The 17,222-nt window shown below is 38.4% G+C and overlaps 1 protein-coding gene across 11 annotated transcripts in view; it reads right to left on the reverse strand.

The window, feature by feature from the left end:
- ablim2 (actin binding LIM protein family, member 2) overlaps positions 1-17,222 on the reverse strand; it is a 118,678-nt gene that overhangs the window by 80,340 nt on the left and 21,116 nt on the right. For 6 of the 11 annotated variants that reach the window (XM_028475131.1, XM_028475128.1, XM_028475126.1 and 3 more), the window contains exon 1: positions 10,293-10,495. The exons of 1 other annotated variant lie outside the window; for it this stretch is intronic. In XM_028475131.1, the coding sequence (XP_028330932.1) occupies positions 10,293-10,308 (16 nt within the window). In that variant the 5' untranslated portion in view covers positions 10,309-10,495. Of the gene's footprint in view, positions 1-10,292; positions 10,496-17,222 lie in introns of those variants that run through there. 4 more of the 11 variants (XM_028475133.1, XM_028475134.1, XM_028475132.1 and 1 more) reach the window with 2 other exon arrangements.

The raw sequence follows: 17,222 nt of genomic DNA on the forward strand, positions 1-17,222 counted from the left end.
AAATCATATACATTGTCCTTTTCCAAGGATTTCTATCAGTAGAATATAGAAGGCGTTTACAGGATAACTGCTTGGAAAAAACAACAACACATCACAATGTTGCCACATATTGTTACATGGGTGAAATATTGCTGAATAAATGATGAATCCAACGAAATAAAAGCACAGTTTTTCTGTGTTTCTTTTTTTTACCAAATGGAATGACTGTGATCTCCTGTTTAGGAGTTTGAGACCCAAGAGTTCTTAATCCTAATTGCTACTCTTTTCAACTATTTTTCGTAGAAATAGTTTCTGCATCCTTATCAACATGCTATGATTGCCTAAACAAGTAGGACCACTACGAATTATTGAAGTCCTAAAACATTGAAGGTCCAGTCTGAGCATATCTTTCAAAATTTAATATCTTTTCCTGAACTCTCAGCAAACAGGGTAACTTTTTACTTCCAATACGATACCACTATTGCTGTTTTGAGTATTGGCCGATATTTATCCGATACAGTATGGATCATGCATAGTTTTGTTTAGGACTGGGCAAAAAAAACAATTTAATCAATTTGTCAAATTTGTAAATAAAAATGACTTTTATTTTGCAAATTCTAGGTTAAAAAATAAATAAATAAATGTCACAGGCATGTTTAATTTCTTATTCGCACTATGCTGGGATGCTAAGGGAAGAGTTTATTATTTTTTTATTGCAATGTTATATGTTGTAAAATATGTAGTTTGTATGTAAAATTGAAGCTACTGTGAAGCTGCTGTTGCACTTTTGCTTAAACCTGGGTTAAAGCTTAAAATTGTTGAATGACAGCCTCATTTACTTTTTATTTTGGGATTATTTTATGCATTTTAACTCTTGAGGACAATCACAGCAATAAAGTTTCACTTTTGACAATATATCTGATGTCTGCAGTCATTTTTAAGTCAATTGAAAAAAATAAATAAATCGAAAAATAAACCAATGGGTTACATACATTTTCAACTTAAACAACAATATTCTACAAATGAATAAGATTAATCAAAAATTAAAGAAGGCCCTGAATAAATTCAACAGAAACAAAATATGTATATTTTTAAAGTGCAAAATAATCACTAGTTTAACTTAAACTTAGGCATATTCTACAATTGAATAAACATTAATAAATAAATGAGAAGTCCCTGAAAAATAACCTAAAAAAACCTAATTATTTAGTTTAGTTATTATTTAGACTAGTACAGTGCCTGTCGGAAGTATGCATTCATGTGGGAGCTTAAGTAGAGTTGTCAATTATGGCCAAATGAGTATGTGTTTGAAGGTTGGATGTACAAAGAGGTGTACATACTCTGTACTCTGTAGTGTTATAAAGGTGTATATTAGTGGGTGCAAAGTAAAAATAGTGTGTGCGATTTTCCTGGTTCAATTCTATGGTTCTATGTGTTTGGTTTTTTTTTTCACTTGTTACATTTTTTTTGTCTGGTGTATTTTTCTGTAATGTATGTTTTTTGGAGTCATTGTGTGTATTTTTGTATCTTTCTGTTGTGTTTTTGCGCATTTTTTTATATGGTTTAAACAATGGGAAACACACACACACACACACGCACGCACACACACACACACACACACACACACACACGCACACACACACACACACACACACACGCGCACACACACACACACACACACACACACACACACGCACGCACACACGCACGCACGCACACACACACACACACACACACACACACGCGCACACACACACACACACACGCACACAGACTTTTCTTGCTTTTATTAGTAGATGCAGGCCGATATAATCCTTGTTGATATCAATATTGGATCTGGACACCCTTAGTAAGAAGAAAATAGAACTAATTCAGTCAATCATAAGTAATGCAATAAAGACAGTCACTGTGAGACAGTGCACAGACACCCCCTCCCCCCACCCCCATCACTGCTGCCACTGCTCTGACTCCTCCAGTTGGCTGCCCCATCAATCAGCCTCGATGCTGTCTCATCTGCCTGGTGCTGTTGCCCTAAAGGTCGCTGCCAGGCGGGCAGTTATTCGAGTAATGCAACACTACATGTCTGCACTGCATACAGCCACACCACTGGAAGCATCACGGACACACTGACCTCAGACCGAGGCCTGACGCTTGCCACTGACACACCGACTGTAGGAGTGGAGCTACTCAACGTAACCATATACTGAGTGTCAGTCACACGTCATATATATCTATCTATAAAGTCACAAGAAGGTACAGTATGTACAGTATTAAATATAAGTAAAATATACTGATATATTTGTTGCAACTGTGACAGAAGTTCAAGTATTTCTTTGTGCATTCCACAATGTCTTGTTAACTAACAAAGTAACATTCCCCGGCAGTATGGAACACACAGGAAGCTTAATCCATCATACCTCTTCAAGAAGCTATGCTCCAACACCGCCTAAAAATAGTGTGTTCCCTTAACTTGAGGGGATCCCATGAAGCTATAGAGCATTCCGGACTATCTGTAGGGCTGAGCAAGGAATCCATATGCTCACATTACCGCAAGCTTGAGTGCTTGTTGTGGCAGAGCTGTTGACCTTGGCAACTTTCACTTCAGAGTAAACACACAGTTGAAAAAACCAATGTACTGGTCAGTTCCACTAAAAAATAGGGTGGATTTCAAAAGTTTAAAAATCATAACCACAACATTCATGGGGTGCGACACAGGGATTATGGGTGTGAAAACTTTAGTCATCACGTATGCTATTCTTGTCAGAACCTCAGACATTTCTGCATGGAGTTTGCATGTTTTCTCCATGTTGGGCTTGGTTTATACACCCAGATTCTAATTTCCTCCGACAGTCCTAAAACACATGATGATTGCAGTGTGCAAGATAATGCTTGTCTGTCTGGTTCAAGCATAGGCAGACCCCCAACACTGTGCAGGATATAGTGGGTATCAAGTAGTTCTTTCTACGGAAACACCCGAATACGGCCAAAATGTACATGTTATGGGACACCATAAACAAACCTGAATGAAAATGGCATCAAGAGAATCACTGTCTTCATTGTCTGGTGAAGAAACGCAATAAAGATAAGAATGAGCAAAGTATCGGAAATGTAACTTCAAACATTTCACCGGATTCCCAATCCCATAATGCAATGCATCAGTCACCATCAGTCTAGCCATATGAAAATGGTAAATGATTGAAGATAGCTTTCTGAACTATTTTATTTGGTGAATCTGCTCTTTTTTAGACACAGTAATAAATGATATAGAATATTGGGAGGACTAAACACATAATTGCAATCATCCATTGATGATGGGTGTAGCCAGTATGCCTAACCAGGGTTCTGGTTAGAAGTGGAAAGCTGGTTTCTGTCCGAACACTAGACTGGGTAAAAAAGAGAGACGAACCAATGTACTTTCTTTATTTTTTACTCAAACTCAAAGACTAAAGTGGTTACTTCTGTAATTCGAGGTATAAAATGGCGTGGTAATGATGTGGTAATAGTGAGGTAAATAAGCATTGATATCGACGTACTGTAGTTTACATATTTTGGTATTTCCAGCGACATTGGCCATAGTTTGTTAATAGTATTGTTAATAGTCTAAAATATAATGAATGGAGACGAAGATTTGTGTTCCTTTTTGCTTTTCTCACAGCTATGACATCCGCCTGTGGAGTCACACCTAAACTCTGACCTAGTACCAATTAACCTTTCACCCACAGATCTAAGATGACAGCAATGACCTCAGAGTATCTTTATGAAGATTAAAGCACGCCCTGGAAACAGAGAGGTATGTGGAGCATTAATAGTAACATGAACATGATAACAAGTGGTTCTAAACTCAGCCGTGGCTAAAAACAAACAAGACATTAGTTTGTTTTCCAATCAATGTAGCTTTTGTTGGAATTCCTTCAGATGACTCAGTTGACAGTCACTCCACGTGGGTGACACACAACCCACTGATGGGAGGCCATGTGATGCTGCAGCTGGCGTCTCTGGCACATGGCCTGGCCTCAGGACAACACACTGTAGGACTGTACCACTGCGTTCTTGCAGTAGCCTTATAGAAACCTATAGAATGAGATTCCAGTTTTATGGATTGTTTGACACCTTCTAAGTATCAACGTGGCTGACCAAAAGCAGCCATAAAAACAGTAACCTGGAGTACTAGGAACAGTTGTGCTGCACAAGATGGTTTGAGATACACGCTGAACATCACTTGATATTCTGGAAGAGTTACAGTTACGCACTTGTACGTCTTTCAGACTTGCATGAGGCAAGAACACAATAATACTTCCAAAATTAAGGCATTTAAAATACTACTTCTTAAAATGCTTAAATTCATCCATGAGGTTTGTGCGGGCTATTGCATGTATATTGATGACAGCAATTTGTTTGTGATGTTATGAAACTTTGTTAAAGGTGGAAAAACCATAGAAATGGAATATATCCCATATGGAAAATATTTTTAACATTTAATAGCTCTCCTGGATATTGGTTAGAGAGATCTGCAAATAATCTAAGCAGAATGACATACATACAGTATCTGCAATGGGTGGACTCGGTGGAATCGAAATACAGATGACAAAAAAGATTCAAAGATCCAAACCCAACCAGTCTTCTGTTAACGTTACAATTTTTCCATTCCGCTGTTTTGATACTTTTCTCACATACATTCACATCTTATTTTCCCATTTCCCATTTTTTCATAATGTACAACTATATGAGATAGAAATAGAAAATCTAGACAATGGCCACTCGATCATGAAACATAAGTCTACTAGTTAACATAAGCAGAGCAGATTATTTCCAAAATTGATTAATTTGTCTATAAATGAAATTTTTTTTTTAACAATTTATCTATAAAGCACATTTAAACCATACTTAAGCTGATTAAACTGATATAAAAGTGTTTCTCACGCACAAACGCGTGTGCACACAAACACTTGTGTGCACACACAAACACTCGTGCACACACACAAATACTTGTGTGCACATGCAAACAAATACTTGTGCGCACACACAAACAATTACTTGTGCGCAAACATTAACAATTGTGCATGCTCACACACAAACACACAATCACTTGTGCGCCCGTACACAAACACTGTGCGCACACACAAACACTTGTGGTGCACAAACACTGCGTGTACACACAAACACTTGTGGTTCGCGCACACACAAACATTTGTGGTGTGTGCACACGCAAACACCGGCATGCGTGCAAACACTCGGGCACGCACACAAACAAATACTCGTGCGCACACGCAAACAAATACTCGTGCGCGCACACAATAACACTTGTGCGTGCACACAAACAAATACTCGTGCGCACACACAATAACACTTGTGCATGCACACAAACAAATACCCGTGCGTACACACTCACAATCGTGTGCGCACACACACAAACACACAATCACTCGTATGCCCGTACACAAACACTGCGCACACACACAAACACTGCGCGTACACACACAAACACTTGTGGTGCGTGCACACACACAAACATTTGTGGTGTGCACAAAAAAACACTGCCCGTGCACACAAACACTCATGGTACACACACACACAAAGAACTGCAGGTGAAGAAAACGGCTCTGAGTCACGATCAGTAACATAAAACCCACGACGCAACAAATTGATAATGAAATTCATTGTCAATTTGTTGTTGAAGCCTTAAACATAAGACAGAAAGTCTTTACCCACTACAATACCGCTAACACTGAAAAAGCTTTGCAAAAAAAGGAAGCCTATACCAAAAATCGACAGAATTGTAGACGTTTTTAAATATTTGATGTGTTCCAGTGGGTGCTATAGCATATTAGCTATTTAACTACCAGCAAACTACTACTGCTAATGATGTGTTTTCATGATAATTAACTTAACTACAGTAACCGCCAAATGTGGAAATACTATACCTATCTTATCTGTACTTGAATTCTTAGTGAATAACATTAGTGATTCCTTTTTGTACATAATGTAGAAAAATTATTAGCATTAGCCTTTAACCCTTTTCTGGGATACAGTAACAATTGCCTACATGGGCGATAAGGATTATTAATTTAGAAGAGTTAACAAGTTGATTTGTGTATTAGCGTGTGTAGCTAAAATGCTATTCCTAATGGAGTTCATGTTAAAGAGGCAGAGTCTGAGCTAACAGAGGAAAACACAGAGCAGTGCGAGTCGGGGTTGACGGGGACAGGGAGGGTCAGAGAGCTGTGTTGTGTTTGAGAAAAAGCATGAGTCATGAATAGAAGCTTGCTGTAGAAAGTGATGTGTCAGCAGTTTGAGCAGCAAAAAGTCTGACCAATGCCAGTGCAGGTTTAGCACCCCGGGGGAGAGAGAGAGCAGTGCAGTGCAGCCTGTTACCATGACATCATTCATTTACAGCATCTACACATTACATGCGCTCATATTAATTTAATCAACTAATGATTATTGTCATATAGTTTTTGTGAACTAATTAACTATGACTCAAATTATGACTTCATGCTTTCATTTAAATACAACAAAACTGATGAAAAACTGAAAAGAAATACTAAAATGTAAAGAAAGGACAATATAGGCCAATCGTGTGACAAGATGTCGCGAGAATATGAATGGGGGGTTGTCAGATTAAAGAATTAAAGATTATTACACTTTTTTCAAACTCCCATTGAGCTGAAAGTGTCATTCCCAGGATAAGTATTTCCATATTTAAAGTAAAATAAAACCATTGTTATTTAAAACTGCATTTTGGTTGTTGTTGAGTTGAGCTGGGCTCTCAGTTAGATAAAGGACACTGTAAGCTGTAAATAACATCGTTCACACCCACCTGCACACGTGTATAGAGATATTAGTATAGGCAATGTAGAGGAACCTGTAAAAACAGAATTACCGTAGTGGCAGGAATTTCAACTTGAAGACCAAAACATTGCTTAAAAAAATTAAGTCGCTTTTAATATAGCAGAGAAAATACATTCTTGAATATGCTCACTTTGATTTATTTGAGTCTTTGTTCAACATGAGAGCTAACCGCTAACTTTGAGCGTTCAAATCCTATTATTAGATGCATGGCTACTGTCCAAAATGTCAACACATCTGTATCTAATCTCCAGCTCTGCAAAAGGCCTGACGATATTTCAATCATCACAGTACGGCACATTAAAGCTGGGAGACGTCTAAATCGAGCAGAACAGTTGCTCTCCATCAACATGGATAGAGACACGTGAATACATGGAGGAAAAAAGCTCTTTTTTTTCTCCTTCCGCCCGACTATAATTCTCACAAATTCCAGTTATTTTTATCCTTGTGATTACTGGACACATTTATGTATTTACAAAAAAAAAAAACCCTTAGCCCTAACTTAGTGACCCTTATAGAAGGGCAGTTTGGATGCATTAAAAAGCTGTCCCGTTGGACCATGCTTATAATGCTAAAATTAAAAATCAACACCTGCTTCAACCCAAATTTATATGTGACGTTTTTATTTCTTTTTATAAAATGGTAACACATCTCAGACTAGTGCACAGACACACAGATGGTTTATTTATCGTAGGCTTGGAATAGTGACGCCGTTGTTAGGACTGCTGACAGCCAGCCAGTCGTTGCATCACGCAGCCAGGGTATGCTGTCCTTGGCTGGGACTGAAGTGTAATGTCTGCAAGGGAATATGGACTCTGAATCTAGCCTGCATACTAGAGTAGAGTTTTTATATCTATGTGAATATCTACAGTTAAAGGGCCCATGTGAAGCTAAATGGATTTATCTGTGCTTTAAACATCATAAAGTGCTATTAGGGCTTCATACACATGTCCAAAGTGTTTTTTTCATTCATTCCCTCAATCGTTAGTTAGAGGGTGATTTGCTCCTTTCTTACTGCAGGGCGAACCCAAACACAATTTGATGACACGTTCCCACTTTAATGACGAATTTCATATGGCACTGTTTGTGTAGAGTTGCTCAGAAAGTGACTTTTCAGAGGCTAAAACTCTGGAAAACAGGCGAGTTTGGGAAAATAAACCTCAAATACTATGTTTTTGGGTTCTTAAAATGGGTGAAAAATAACATGACATGGGACCTTTAAATCTTCTGTTTCTGTCTAAGATAACATTCAATGATGGGTGTGTTTGTGTGTAAATGTGGCGGTGTTGTCTGTGCATCCTCACTACTAAACTTTACAAACTTTAAAACTTTACGAGTTCACGCCGCCCAGCTCCTTACAAAACACAGCCAAAAATTATTGAACATTCCAAACAGCAGCGTGGCTGCTGCAGCAGGAAAGGAAGAACGGTAGAGAGGTAAGCCACGGTAAGTCACGCGAGATGTTCTGAGGCTGTATTTGGAAAGCAACACAAACACACATCAAGTTTTAACGAGGCTGCTGAAAACAAGACAGAGAACCCGTGTTTACAACATGTTTACAAGAACTTTTTTTTTTTACAACCAACCTGTTAAATGTTGGGGTGGAAACTCACAATGGAACCTTGTTTTTAGATAATGTGGATTCATTCATTTTGCAAGCAATGCACAAATCATATAAGCCCAGCAAATATGAGTAGCAATGTAAGTGTAATCTGTTTGAGTTCCACAATAACAATTCTCATGATGTTCACAAACACCAAAATCCTGGTTGTGCTGCTCCAGCCCTTACCCTTCATAAGCAACCCGAACTGGTTCGAACCAATCATGAGGCAGGGTTGTGGTTTAGGGCGGAGTATCCTGGTGTGACAAGCATTTCCTTTTTGAAAGAGCAACAGCGAGAGGCGCTTTGTACATTTTTACATAGGATAGGATAGTATTCATACTGTCTTTGGTAAAGACGTATGTTTTCACCAGCGGATGTTTTCACCAGTGGAGCCTTGTTGTTGTAGTCATAGCAGCGTCTCTGCTGAGTGATTGGCTAAAACAAATCATGGTGGACAGGCGCTTCACCCAATCAGCTCCAAGCATTCTGTTCATGTCCCTCCCTGGTTCAGAAAGGATTCGCCAGACACAGATTGATGTGGAGAACTCGAGTTAGAGGGAGGGCTACACATCAATTTGGCTCTTGCCAGGTTACTAGTAACCTAGCCTGGCGATAAGCCACACCCACTTCCTTACTTTTTGTAAAACAGTGGGTATGGTAATACCTCAGTTTCTGCTCACTTTCCCACTTCAAAAGAAACATAGCCAATCAGTGCCGTACAAAAAGAAAGTCATATTTCCTGCACCAAAGCAAACAACAGTGCCCACCACGAAGAAGATGTTCGGAGCTGCTGCTCGGCTCTGTTTTAAAAGACCTGGATATTTTGAAAGCACAACAAAAAGAGGCTTTAAAATCATAAGTCTGAACCATACAACACAGCATTTCCCTCTGCCGGCTCAGTTTAGGCAAAAAGATCTATGCTTCTCGCGCTATTGTTGTCGAGTTCGCTCTTCGTTTGATTGGTTACTCTACGTGTTTTTCTCGCGCCCCGCTCAGCCCCCCAGAACTCAAACACTTGGTGAGCGCTTCCAGACAAATCACCTGTATTAAACATTGAATAATACAATACCAAGCTACTAGTAACCCTGCTGTGTCACTGTCACCATGTGAACAGTTGATGATTGGCACTTTTATCCTTAAAAGGGTTCAAATGATGAAAATCATCAATACCACCACAAATCACATTATTTGTGAATGAATTGCTACTGTTTCCTTTTGCTATCACAATAGCACTACAGCTTCAGTATTAGAAAGAGGAGCAAAGGCAAGTCTAAGGATGTAGTAAAAACGTGTGTTGTACCTAATGATACGTTTTTGTGCAGTTTGTTTTGTAGGTTGTGCTACAGGTCAGACAGGATAGTAGTATGCCTGGAAGCATTGGACATGAAGGTAAATACCATTTTTAAATCTTTCAAAGGTCACTTTGTCAGACACAGACAGAGTGGCTACAACTTTAGGAATATCATGTTGTATTTCTTCATAGCAACTGGTCCTCACCCTTAAGTGAGGCGCCCAAATGGCTGCGTTCCCAGTGTTAGAGAGACCAACACAACAGAGAAGCTGCCAGAGAGGCTGCAGGCAAGGCGGCATATCAACATGCCTGCAATCACAGGCCGATTGTTGTCATTCAAATTCAAATAATGAGTGCCCAAAGATTCATCCTGAGAGTTACGTAACAGAGTGCTTGTTTAGCTGCAGGTGTGCTAGAGATTACACTTAACTGCACTCATCGTGATTGTTGCAAGGGCAGTAAATACCTGCTGTCCAGGACATAACAAGAGTTACCAAAAAACTGTATAAATATATGTAACACACTAACAACTAAACAAGAACTAATACAAGATTGTTAAAGGTCATTTTTTACCTTTTTCTTCTGGCATTGTCACTGCTTAGTTCTCCTGGATGTGAGTGAGTAGTGTACAGACAGTATTCCAGATATCTTCTTTTCAGAATCCTCTCGCTGTGTTTCAACACATCCTCTGCACACTCAGCTGTTAGCACAGAGTGAGCGCTCTGTCCTCTTCTATCTCTGGAAAGAACTGGAGGTCATATGACTCTCTCTCTCTTTCTCTCTCTCTCTCTCTCTGAGAGTTATTGAAGCTATCTGTTATAAATAGAAACTTAGAGTTGAGAAAGAATGACACCTCCTTCATTTGATCTGTAACAGGGTGTGTCCCAGTCGACTCCATGCACGCTCAGCGCACCTGTCACTGCTAACTGACAGACAAACTTGTGGACTGTACGTGTGAAATTTTCCTCAGCGTTTTTGCGCGTAAGTGAAAAAATATTTAGTCTGCGTTTGGGGACTTCATTATACACATTACAGGATGATGAGATAACTGGATAGAAATGAACTGGTAGTTGCGCTAAATGCACGCGCTGAAATCACACGTCTGTCAAAATATGTCGGTGGGTTCAGTCAGTGTCGCATCACTTTATGAGTAAAAAATATATTTCTGTTTCTTTTACAGTGAAAAGAATGTGTGATATTGTACCAAAAGGCTTGATTTTGTTTAATATATACAATATATAAACAATAATAATATTAACATTGCCATTTCTGTTTTCAGAAGTGAATTCCATTTTTTCCGTCTATTTTCCGCAATCATGGAAAATCAGAGGCCCTAAATATTTTGTTGGCCTCACTGGGATCAGCTAACATGTGTCCTTAAAGGAAAGAACACAGAAAGAAACACCTTGAGATACCAATCGACACTAGAGTCCAATAAACCCAACACACGTGTTGGGTTTATTGTGAGAGGAAACTGGAGCACCTAAGAAAACCTAGCCACTTTGACAAAGAACGTATTCATGGCACAGAATCCATAAAACCTCCAGCTAAACATGTATGCTAACCAGCTGCTAACCCAATAGCACTGTGACACAAACCCTATATAATCAAAGAAAGTCCTTACTATATGTTTAATAGTGAACCAATGTATGGACAAACCTAGTGAACTCACTTAGCAACAAAATACTCTAATACTTGATTATTAATAGATAAATAGAATACATTTTGACATAGAACAGTGTTTCCCAAACTATTTATTTATGTAAATTATTTATTTGTGTCTGCAGGCTCGTCTAAGCTCTTTCCTGTGTTTCGTCCAATATTAACCTTGAATTTAGGCCTTTTTATCCATTTATTTGTGAGGTTTTGCTTGTTTTAAAATTTGAATTTCACCTTTTAGTGTATTTTAAAGAGTTGTGCCATGAATTTCTATTGATGGATGAGAAAAAAGTCTGTGCGCATGTACAAAAAAACCCCCCAAAAAACAAAAAAAAATCTATCAATTTAAAAAAATAAATTTAAATGTTTCTGTGTATCTCCTCAAAGGTGTTCAAGTACCCCTAGGGGTACACGAGTATGAGTACCCCAGTTTGGAAACAAATTCAATATACAGAAATCTCTACAAACATTTCTAACCTACGGAATTTTGTGTATTTATTATTTTAATGTTTGGCTATCAGTATGATTTGTTTGTTAAAAGCCAATACATATTATGCTTATTTATATTGCCTAATACTACTAAAAAATGTATTATCTTTCATTTGACTTTAAAACCTCTACATCCCCCACACACAGAGCGGGGGTCCCGCCACCATGATGATGTTGGCCTTGGCATTTCCTGCATTTTATTTTGTTCATTATTCTCAGATTTAGTAGTTAGTGTGTGTGTGTGTGTGTGTGTGCGTGTGTGTGTGACGGTCTGACGGCCATCCCTAATGTTCTGGTCATTTATGCAAATACGGAAAAAACAGCGTTCGTTTTGGCTCAGTACGGGATGCACCATTTAATGGCCAAATAAGGACCAATTCCATATTTTAAGGGATGGGTGGCAACCCTATTAGATACTAACCCATGCTAACCTATCAGAATGTTTTTTTTTTTCATTGCTTAAAGATGTAGAAGCTTTTCCCAAAGTACTGCATTTATGATTAACAAAAAATAGATATCTTAGTAGTTTATGTTCAAAGGGAGAGGTTCTTAACATGGGGGTTGGTAAAAGTTGGTCACATGCCTATCGACAGGTCGCTTGTTCTTATTTCATCCATATTTATATTTTATGGGGGATTTTTTTATGCCATTTATCCTGATTGGAACTTCCATCCATCCATTAATCCATTTTCTGACCCGCTTGCTCCTTTTTTCTGGGTCACAGGGGTCTGCTGGTGCCTATCTCAAGCTCTCATTATGCATTAGGGCACCAGTCCATTGCAGGGCAACACAGACACTCACACGACTCAATTTATAGACTCCAATCAACCTAACAGTCATGTTTTGGGATTTTGGGGGGAAGCCGGGAGACCATGAGCTTGAACCCAGGACCTTCTTGCTGTGAGGCAGACATGCTAATTACTACGCAACCGTGGGGTTCAGTTACTCTTTAAGAAGAAGTGATGGTGGGACCCGGAGCCAGACCAAAAAGAACCACAATTCTACGCGATTTTATATGTCATTATTTTAACTTTTTCTACTAACTGATCTAATGGCATATCTAATTACAATTAAACAGCAACAACAGAGCTTTCGTACTGGCTGCAGTGGCCCATTCTTTATACACACTGTGTATAATAATTGCTTTGCTTGATGGACTCACTAATTGTGCTTTAAATGACTGGCAAACTCTAAATGACCACAGGCTGGTGGTAGCGGTTGCGTGATGTACGTGACACTTTATGTACAGTGTGGAGAAACAAGGAGCTTATTCTTCATTCAGCATGTGCAGGGTTGGACATCCTCCATGTTCTGGGCCCCAATAAACTAATGAACCCATCCAAGTGGTGGAGAAAGTGGGGTAAAGCCAGACCTATTAGTTAATGAGAGTGAACCATCTGACCTCTGGGAGAATAGTGTAATATCATGTAAAAGTAAAAAAAAAAAAAAAGCGTATCTGAGTAAGTATCACATAACTTTTTCCTTACATTCTAATAATTAAATTGTTTGAATTAGGTGAGTATTGTATGAACTTTTCAATTCGATAAATGTATCAAAATAAAAAAAAATACAAACCTTATAGTGTGTGCTACAGCAGGTTGTGTTTCTATCTTACAAAAAGTGGATGTAAAGAGCAATTAAATTATCTGAATAAAAATAAAATACATGTGTGTGCTTACAAGTAGAACAAAGTCCTTGTAGAGTACAAGATAAGTAACTTTATTTACACAAAGTAAAAATAGATTTATAAACCAACTCAATATATATTAACATTGACTTAAAAAATGATTGTGGGTTTTCTATTAGAAAGGGCCAAAGCCTGCCTCTATCTGCTCCAGAACCAGCACCAGTCTAACCAGTGCTGTGGAGTTCATCATGAGCTGGAGGTTATGGACCATGGACGTTGTCCTGGTCCTGGTTCTGGTCCCTGACTGCTCCATGGAAGAAAATCTGCATTAACATCTTCCTCCTTTTTTCCTGCATAGAAGCATTAAAAATAATATTTGATTGTATTATTTATTTCAGCAGTCTCAACAATAAGAAAATACAAAAACAAACAATTGTGTAATACTTAAGCCAAAGTGTGTAGGTTGAAGCAAAGCTTATACAAACCTACCTTATCACAACAAAACTAAACAAGACTCTCTAGATAATCACACACAAAAAAATATTTAGCTTGTATTACTATTTTAATAATATATAATCTACACAAGTGTTATATACAGTTTATACATTCACAGCATACATATATACACACATGAATGTATATATGACATGCTCTTGGTAAAATTGTTACTCTTCTTTCTTATATTTACTAACAATATATGATTTAACAAGCTTTTTAAACTGGTTTATGTTGTTTTATTTAATCCTTTCGGCTGTTCCATACTTTAACCCCTGATATTGATATATTCATCCTTTTGACTGTTGTTCTAGCATTTTTCATCTTGAAATGTAGTTCTCTTAAATTATTTTCCCCTTCTCTCTAAAAAAACTTTTCTGCGACGCTTTTGGACGTAAACCTTTACTTGTTTTATAAATCATTTGGACAGTTTTGAGTTTGATGAGATCTGGAGTTTCAAATCTGGTGTTTTTAACAATAATCCATGTGTGTGTTCTCTGTATCCTGTGTTATGTATCAGTCTGATGGATCTTTTTTTGCATTATGAATAACGGTTGGATGTTCATCGTGTATGTATTTCCCCAAGATATGGTGTGCAATTCTTTTTGATTAAGTAACAATAAGATACAGATCAATGATATATTACTGCTGCTTTCAGGAATATTAAAGTATTGTTATGGTTTCCTAGCTAACCAGCGGCTAACTGGCTATCCTGCCCCACGTTAGACGTAACGTTCATAATATTGATGAGGGAATATTGTAGCAAGCGAATATTGGTAGTAGTTTAACAACAGGGTGAAATAAAACTTACCATTAGTAACAGTTCTACAGGACGAGCTCCTCCATGGCTGTAGTTCTGTTTGGTCCGTGGGGCTCCGCCCACTTCCCCTGAATCTCTTCAGACACCCACAGTACCAGGAAACAATGTTCTCCTCCTCTGACCACTGCTCTGTCTTCTTTGACTCACTTTGGACTCACTTTTAAATGTTTTTTGTCGGATTTGCGCTAACGTGACCAGCCGCTCGCCAGCTTAAAAAAATGGCTGCTTTTCGTTTTTGGAGGACCGTCGATAACCCCGCCTACCTCCCGCCCACTTCTGAGCTGAGCTGTAGCCCAAAAGCTATGTGGGGCCAGCGTAGCTCTGGTTTTTGGCTCCGAGAGCTGGAGCTATGTTGGTGGAAACAGAATGGCTCAGAGCCAAAACACGCGCTAGCTCCAAGTTAGCTCCAGCTCCTGCCCGGTGGAAAAGCGCTATCACATGCATCCGCACAGCTGCTGCTGAAGAGGCGCTCAGCTCAAAGCTTGTATTGTGTAGAAACTTTGTTGTCTCATTCAGCAGTTAGTAAACAATTAACTTTATCATTATATATGATAAAAAATGTTAGCAAAAACTCTGTTCTAACTCTGTCAGCGGTGACGCACTTTCAGTGTGAGGGATCGAGAACGAGCAGGGAGACAGGGAGACATGATTCCTTTTTCCTTTTTCAGAGCACATAAGATCTTAATTTCTGTCAGGACATAAAGACAATTTCATTCAAAAACTTGTGTTGGTTGGAATTCATTCAAATAAAATGTGAATACATTTTTGTCATTAAATGTTGTTTACTTTTTTGTTTCTATCCACAATAAATTTAAAGATGATTCCCCTACATGAAAAATCCATGAACAAGGAATCTATGAAACCTCACTTGCACTGTACAGTATCCACATATTTATTTCACAGTCACACTACTTTAATTATTATTTTGGCTAAAAAGTTATTGAATTTCATGTCACTGAATTGTTTCACATCGAATCGTTCTAAATTAATTAATATTGCCTTTGAATCAAATCGGCAATATAGCAAATTGTGATTCGAATCGAATTGTTGCTAAAACGAATAGTTACACCCTTACTATCCTTCCTTTGAACATCAGAATAGGAACCGGGAGTCCCCTTAATGTGATCAGAAAGTAACACAGGAAAGAAGAAATGATTTGAATATTAGACCGACAGCAATGATGAGATGATTCAACAGTAAAGATACTTGTATTAACAGACACAAGCATTCAGTTCACGGATTGGTTGACTGTATTTGTGTTCATTAGGTATGTTAAGAAGTGAGATGTGGAAGAAGGAAGAGAGAGAAAATATCACTAGTAGTACTACTAATAATAATACATTAGTAAAATAAGTCCCTGAGTAAAAATAATGGGTAGTAACAGAGCAACATAACAGGCAACCTTTCTTTTTGGGAGTGAATCAAAGACGTTCTGGAGGCGCACATCTATGTAGGCTAATGTCTGTCTCGCTGTCCTCCATCTGAGCATAGAACAGGTTATGGGAATGTGTAATAGCTAAATGTGACTCATAGTGTAAAGCACTTTGGGACTAAAGCACTCTAGAAGTGAAGTCCGGTAGCCAATACATCAAATGCCAATTTCATCCCTCCTTGCCCCTACTGGCACTAACATCCCAGTGGTCTTTGTATCCTTTTGTTTAGGTTGATAATACAACAGCCCACTGTGTGGAACATCAGGCAGGACCAAAACGGCCACACCTCCATGAACCATTAGCCTCATTATTAGCGTCTAATATCTCCATCCTGAAGCTTCTTAGCTTCAAGGTAAGAATTAAAGCTAATTCTGCCAAAGTCTTGAAGAGAAAATCTAGAAATAAAACCCACTCCTTTCAGCTTTTAAGGGTTTAATTATGGCGAGAGCTTATGAGCAGTAATGCGTCCGTCCACACAGGAAACATTATCAGATCTGCCTTAAAATATAACCAACAGGATGTACCACAGGAGTGTAGAAAATGAGATAAGACTGAAGGCATCAAACATGATCCCACCACATCCTCTTCATTCTTTACTCGTCTAAAGGTGTGACAGATTGTCTTTGGAACAAGAACTGCAGGAAACCCTCAGTCAATGGTAGGAAGCAACAGGCAATGCAGCTTTGAGAAAACTGAACAACTGGATGTTTTTTAAATGCATGTAAACAGGTTAGCTTGGCTGCATTTGGACTATCACACCCACGTTCTGTGCATGCACCACTTTTTTTCCCTACTACAGTCCTTAAGAAGAAGAAGAAGAAGATTGATGACGACAAGCAGAAGAAGCACTTTTGAATGAACGGGAAAACCAATTTCATGCTGCGACAGATAAACAAGCTGAACGTCTTAAAACAAGGACAGGAGAAAAATGCAAGAAAAAACACTTTCATCTGTTGGAACTGAAAATAAAAAATAATCAG

Source organism: Gouania willdenowi, chromosome 18, assembly GCF_900634775.1.
Source record: "Gouania willdenowi chromosome 18, fGouWil2.1, whole genome shotgun sequence".
Taxonomy (NCBI): Eukaryota; Metazoa; Chordata; class Actinopteri; order Blenniiformes; family Gobiesocidae; genus Gouania; species Gouania willdenowi.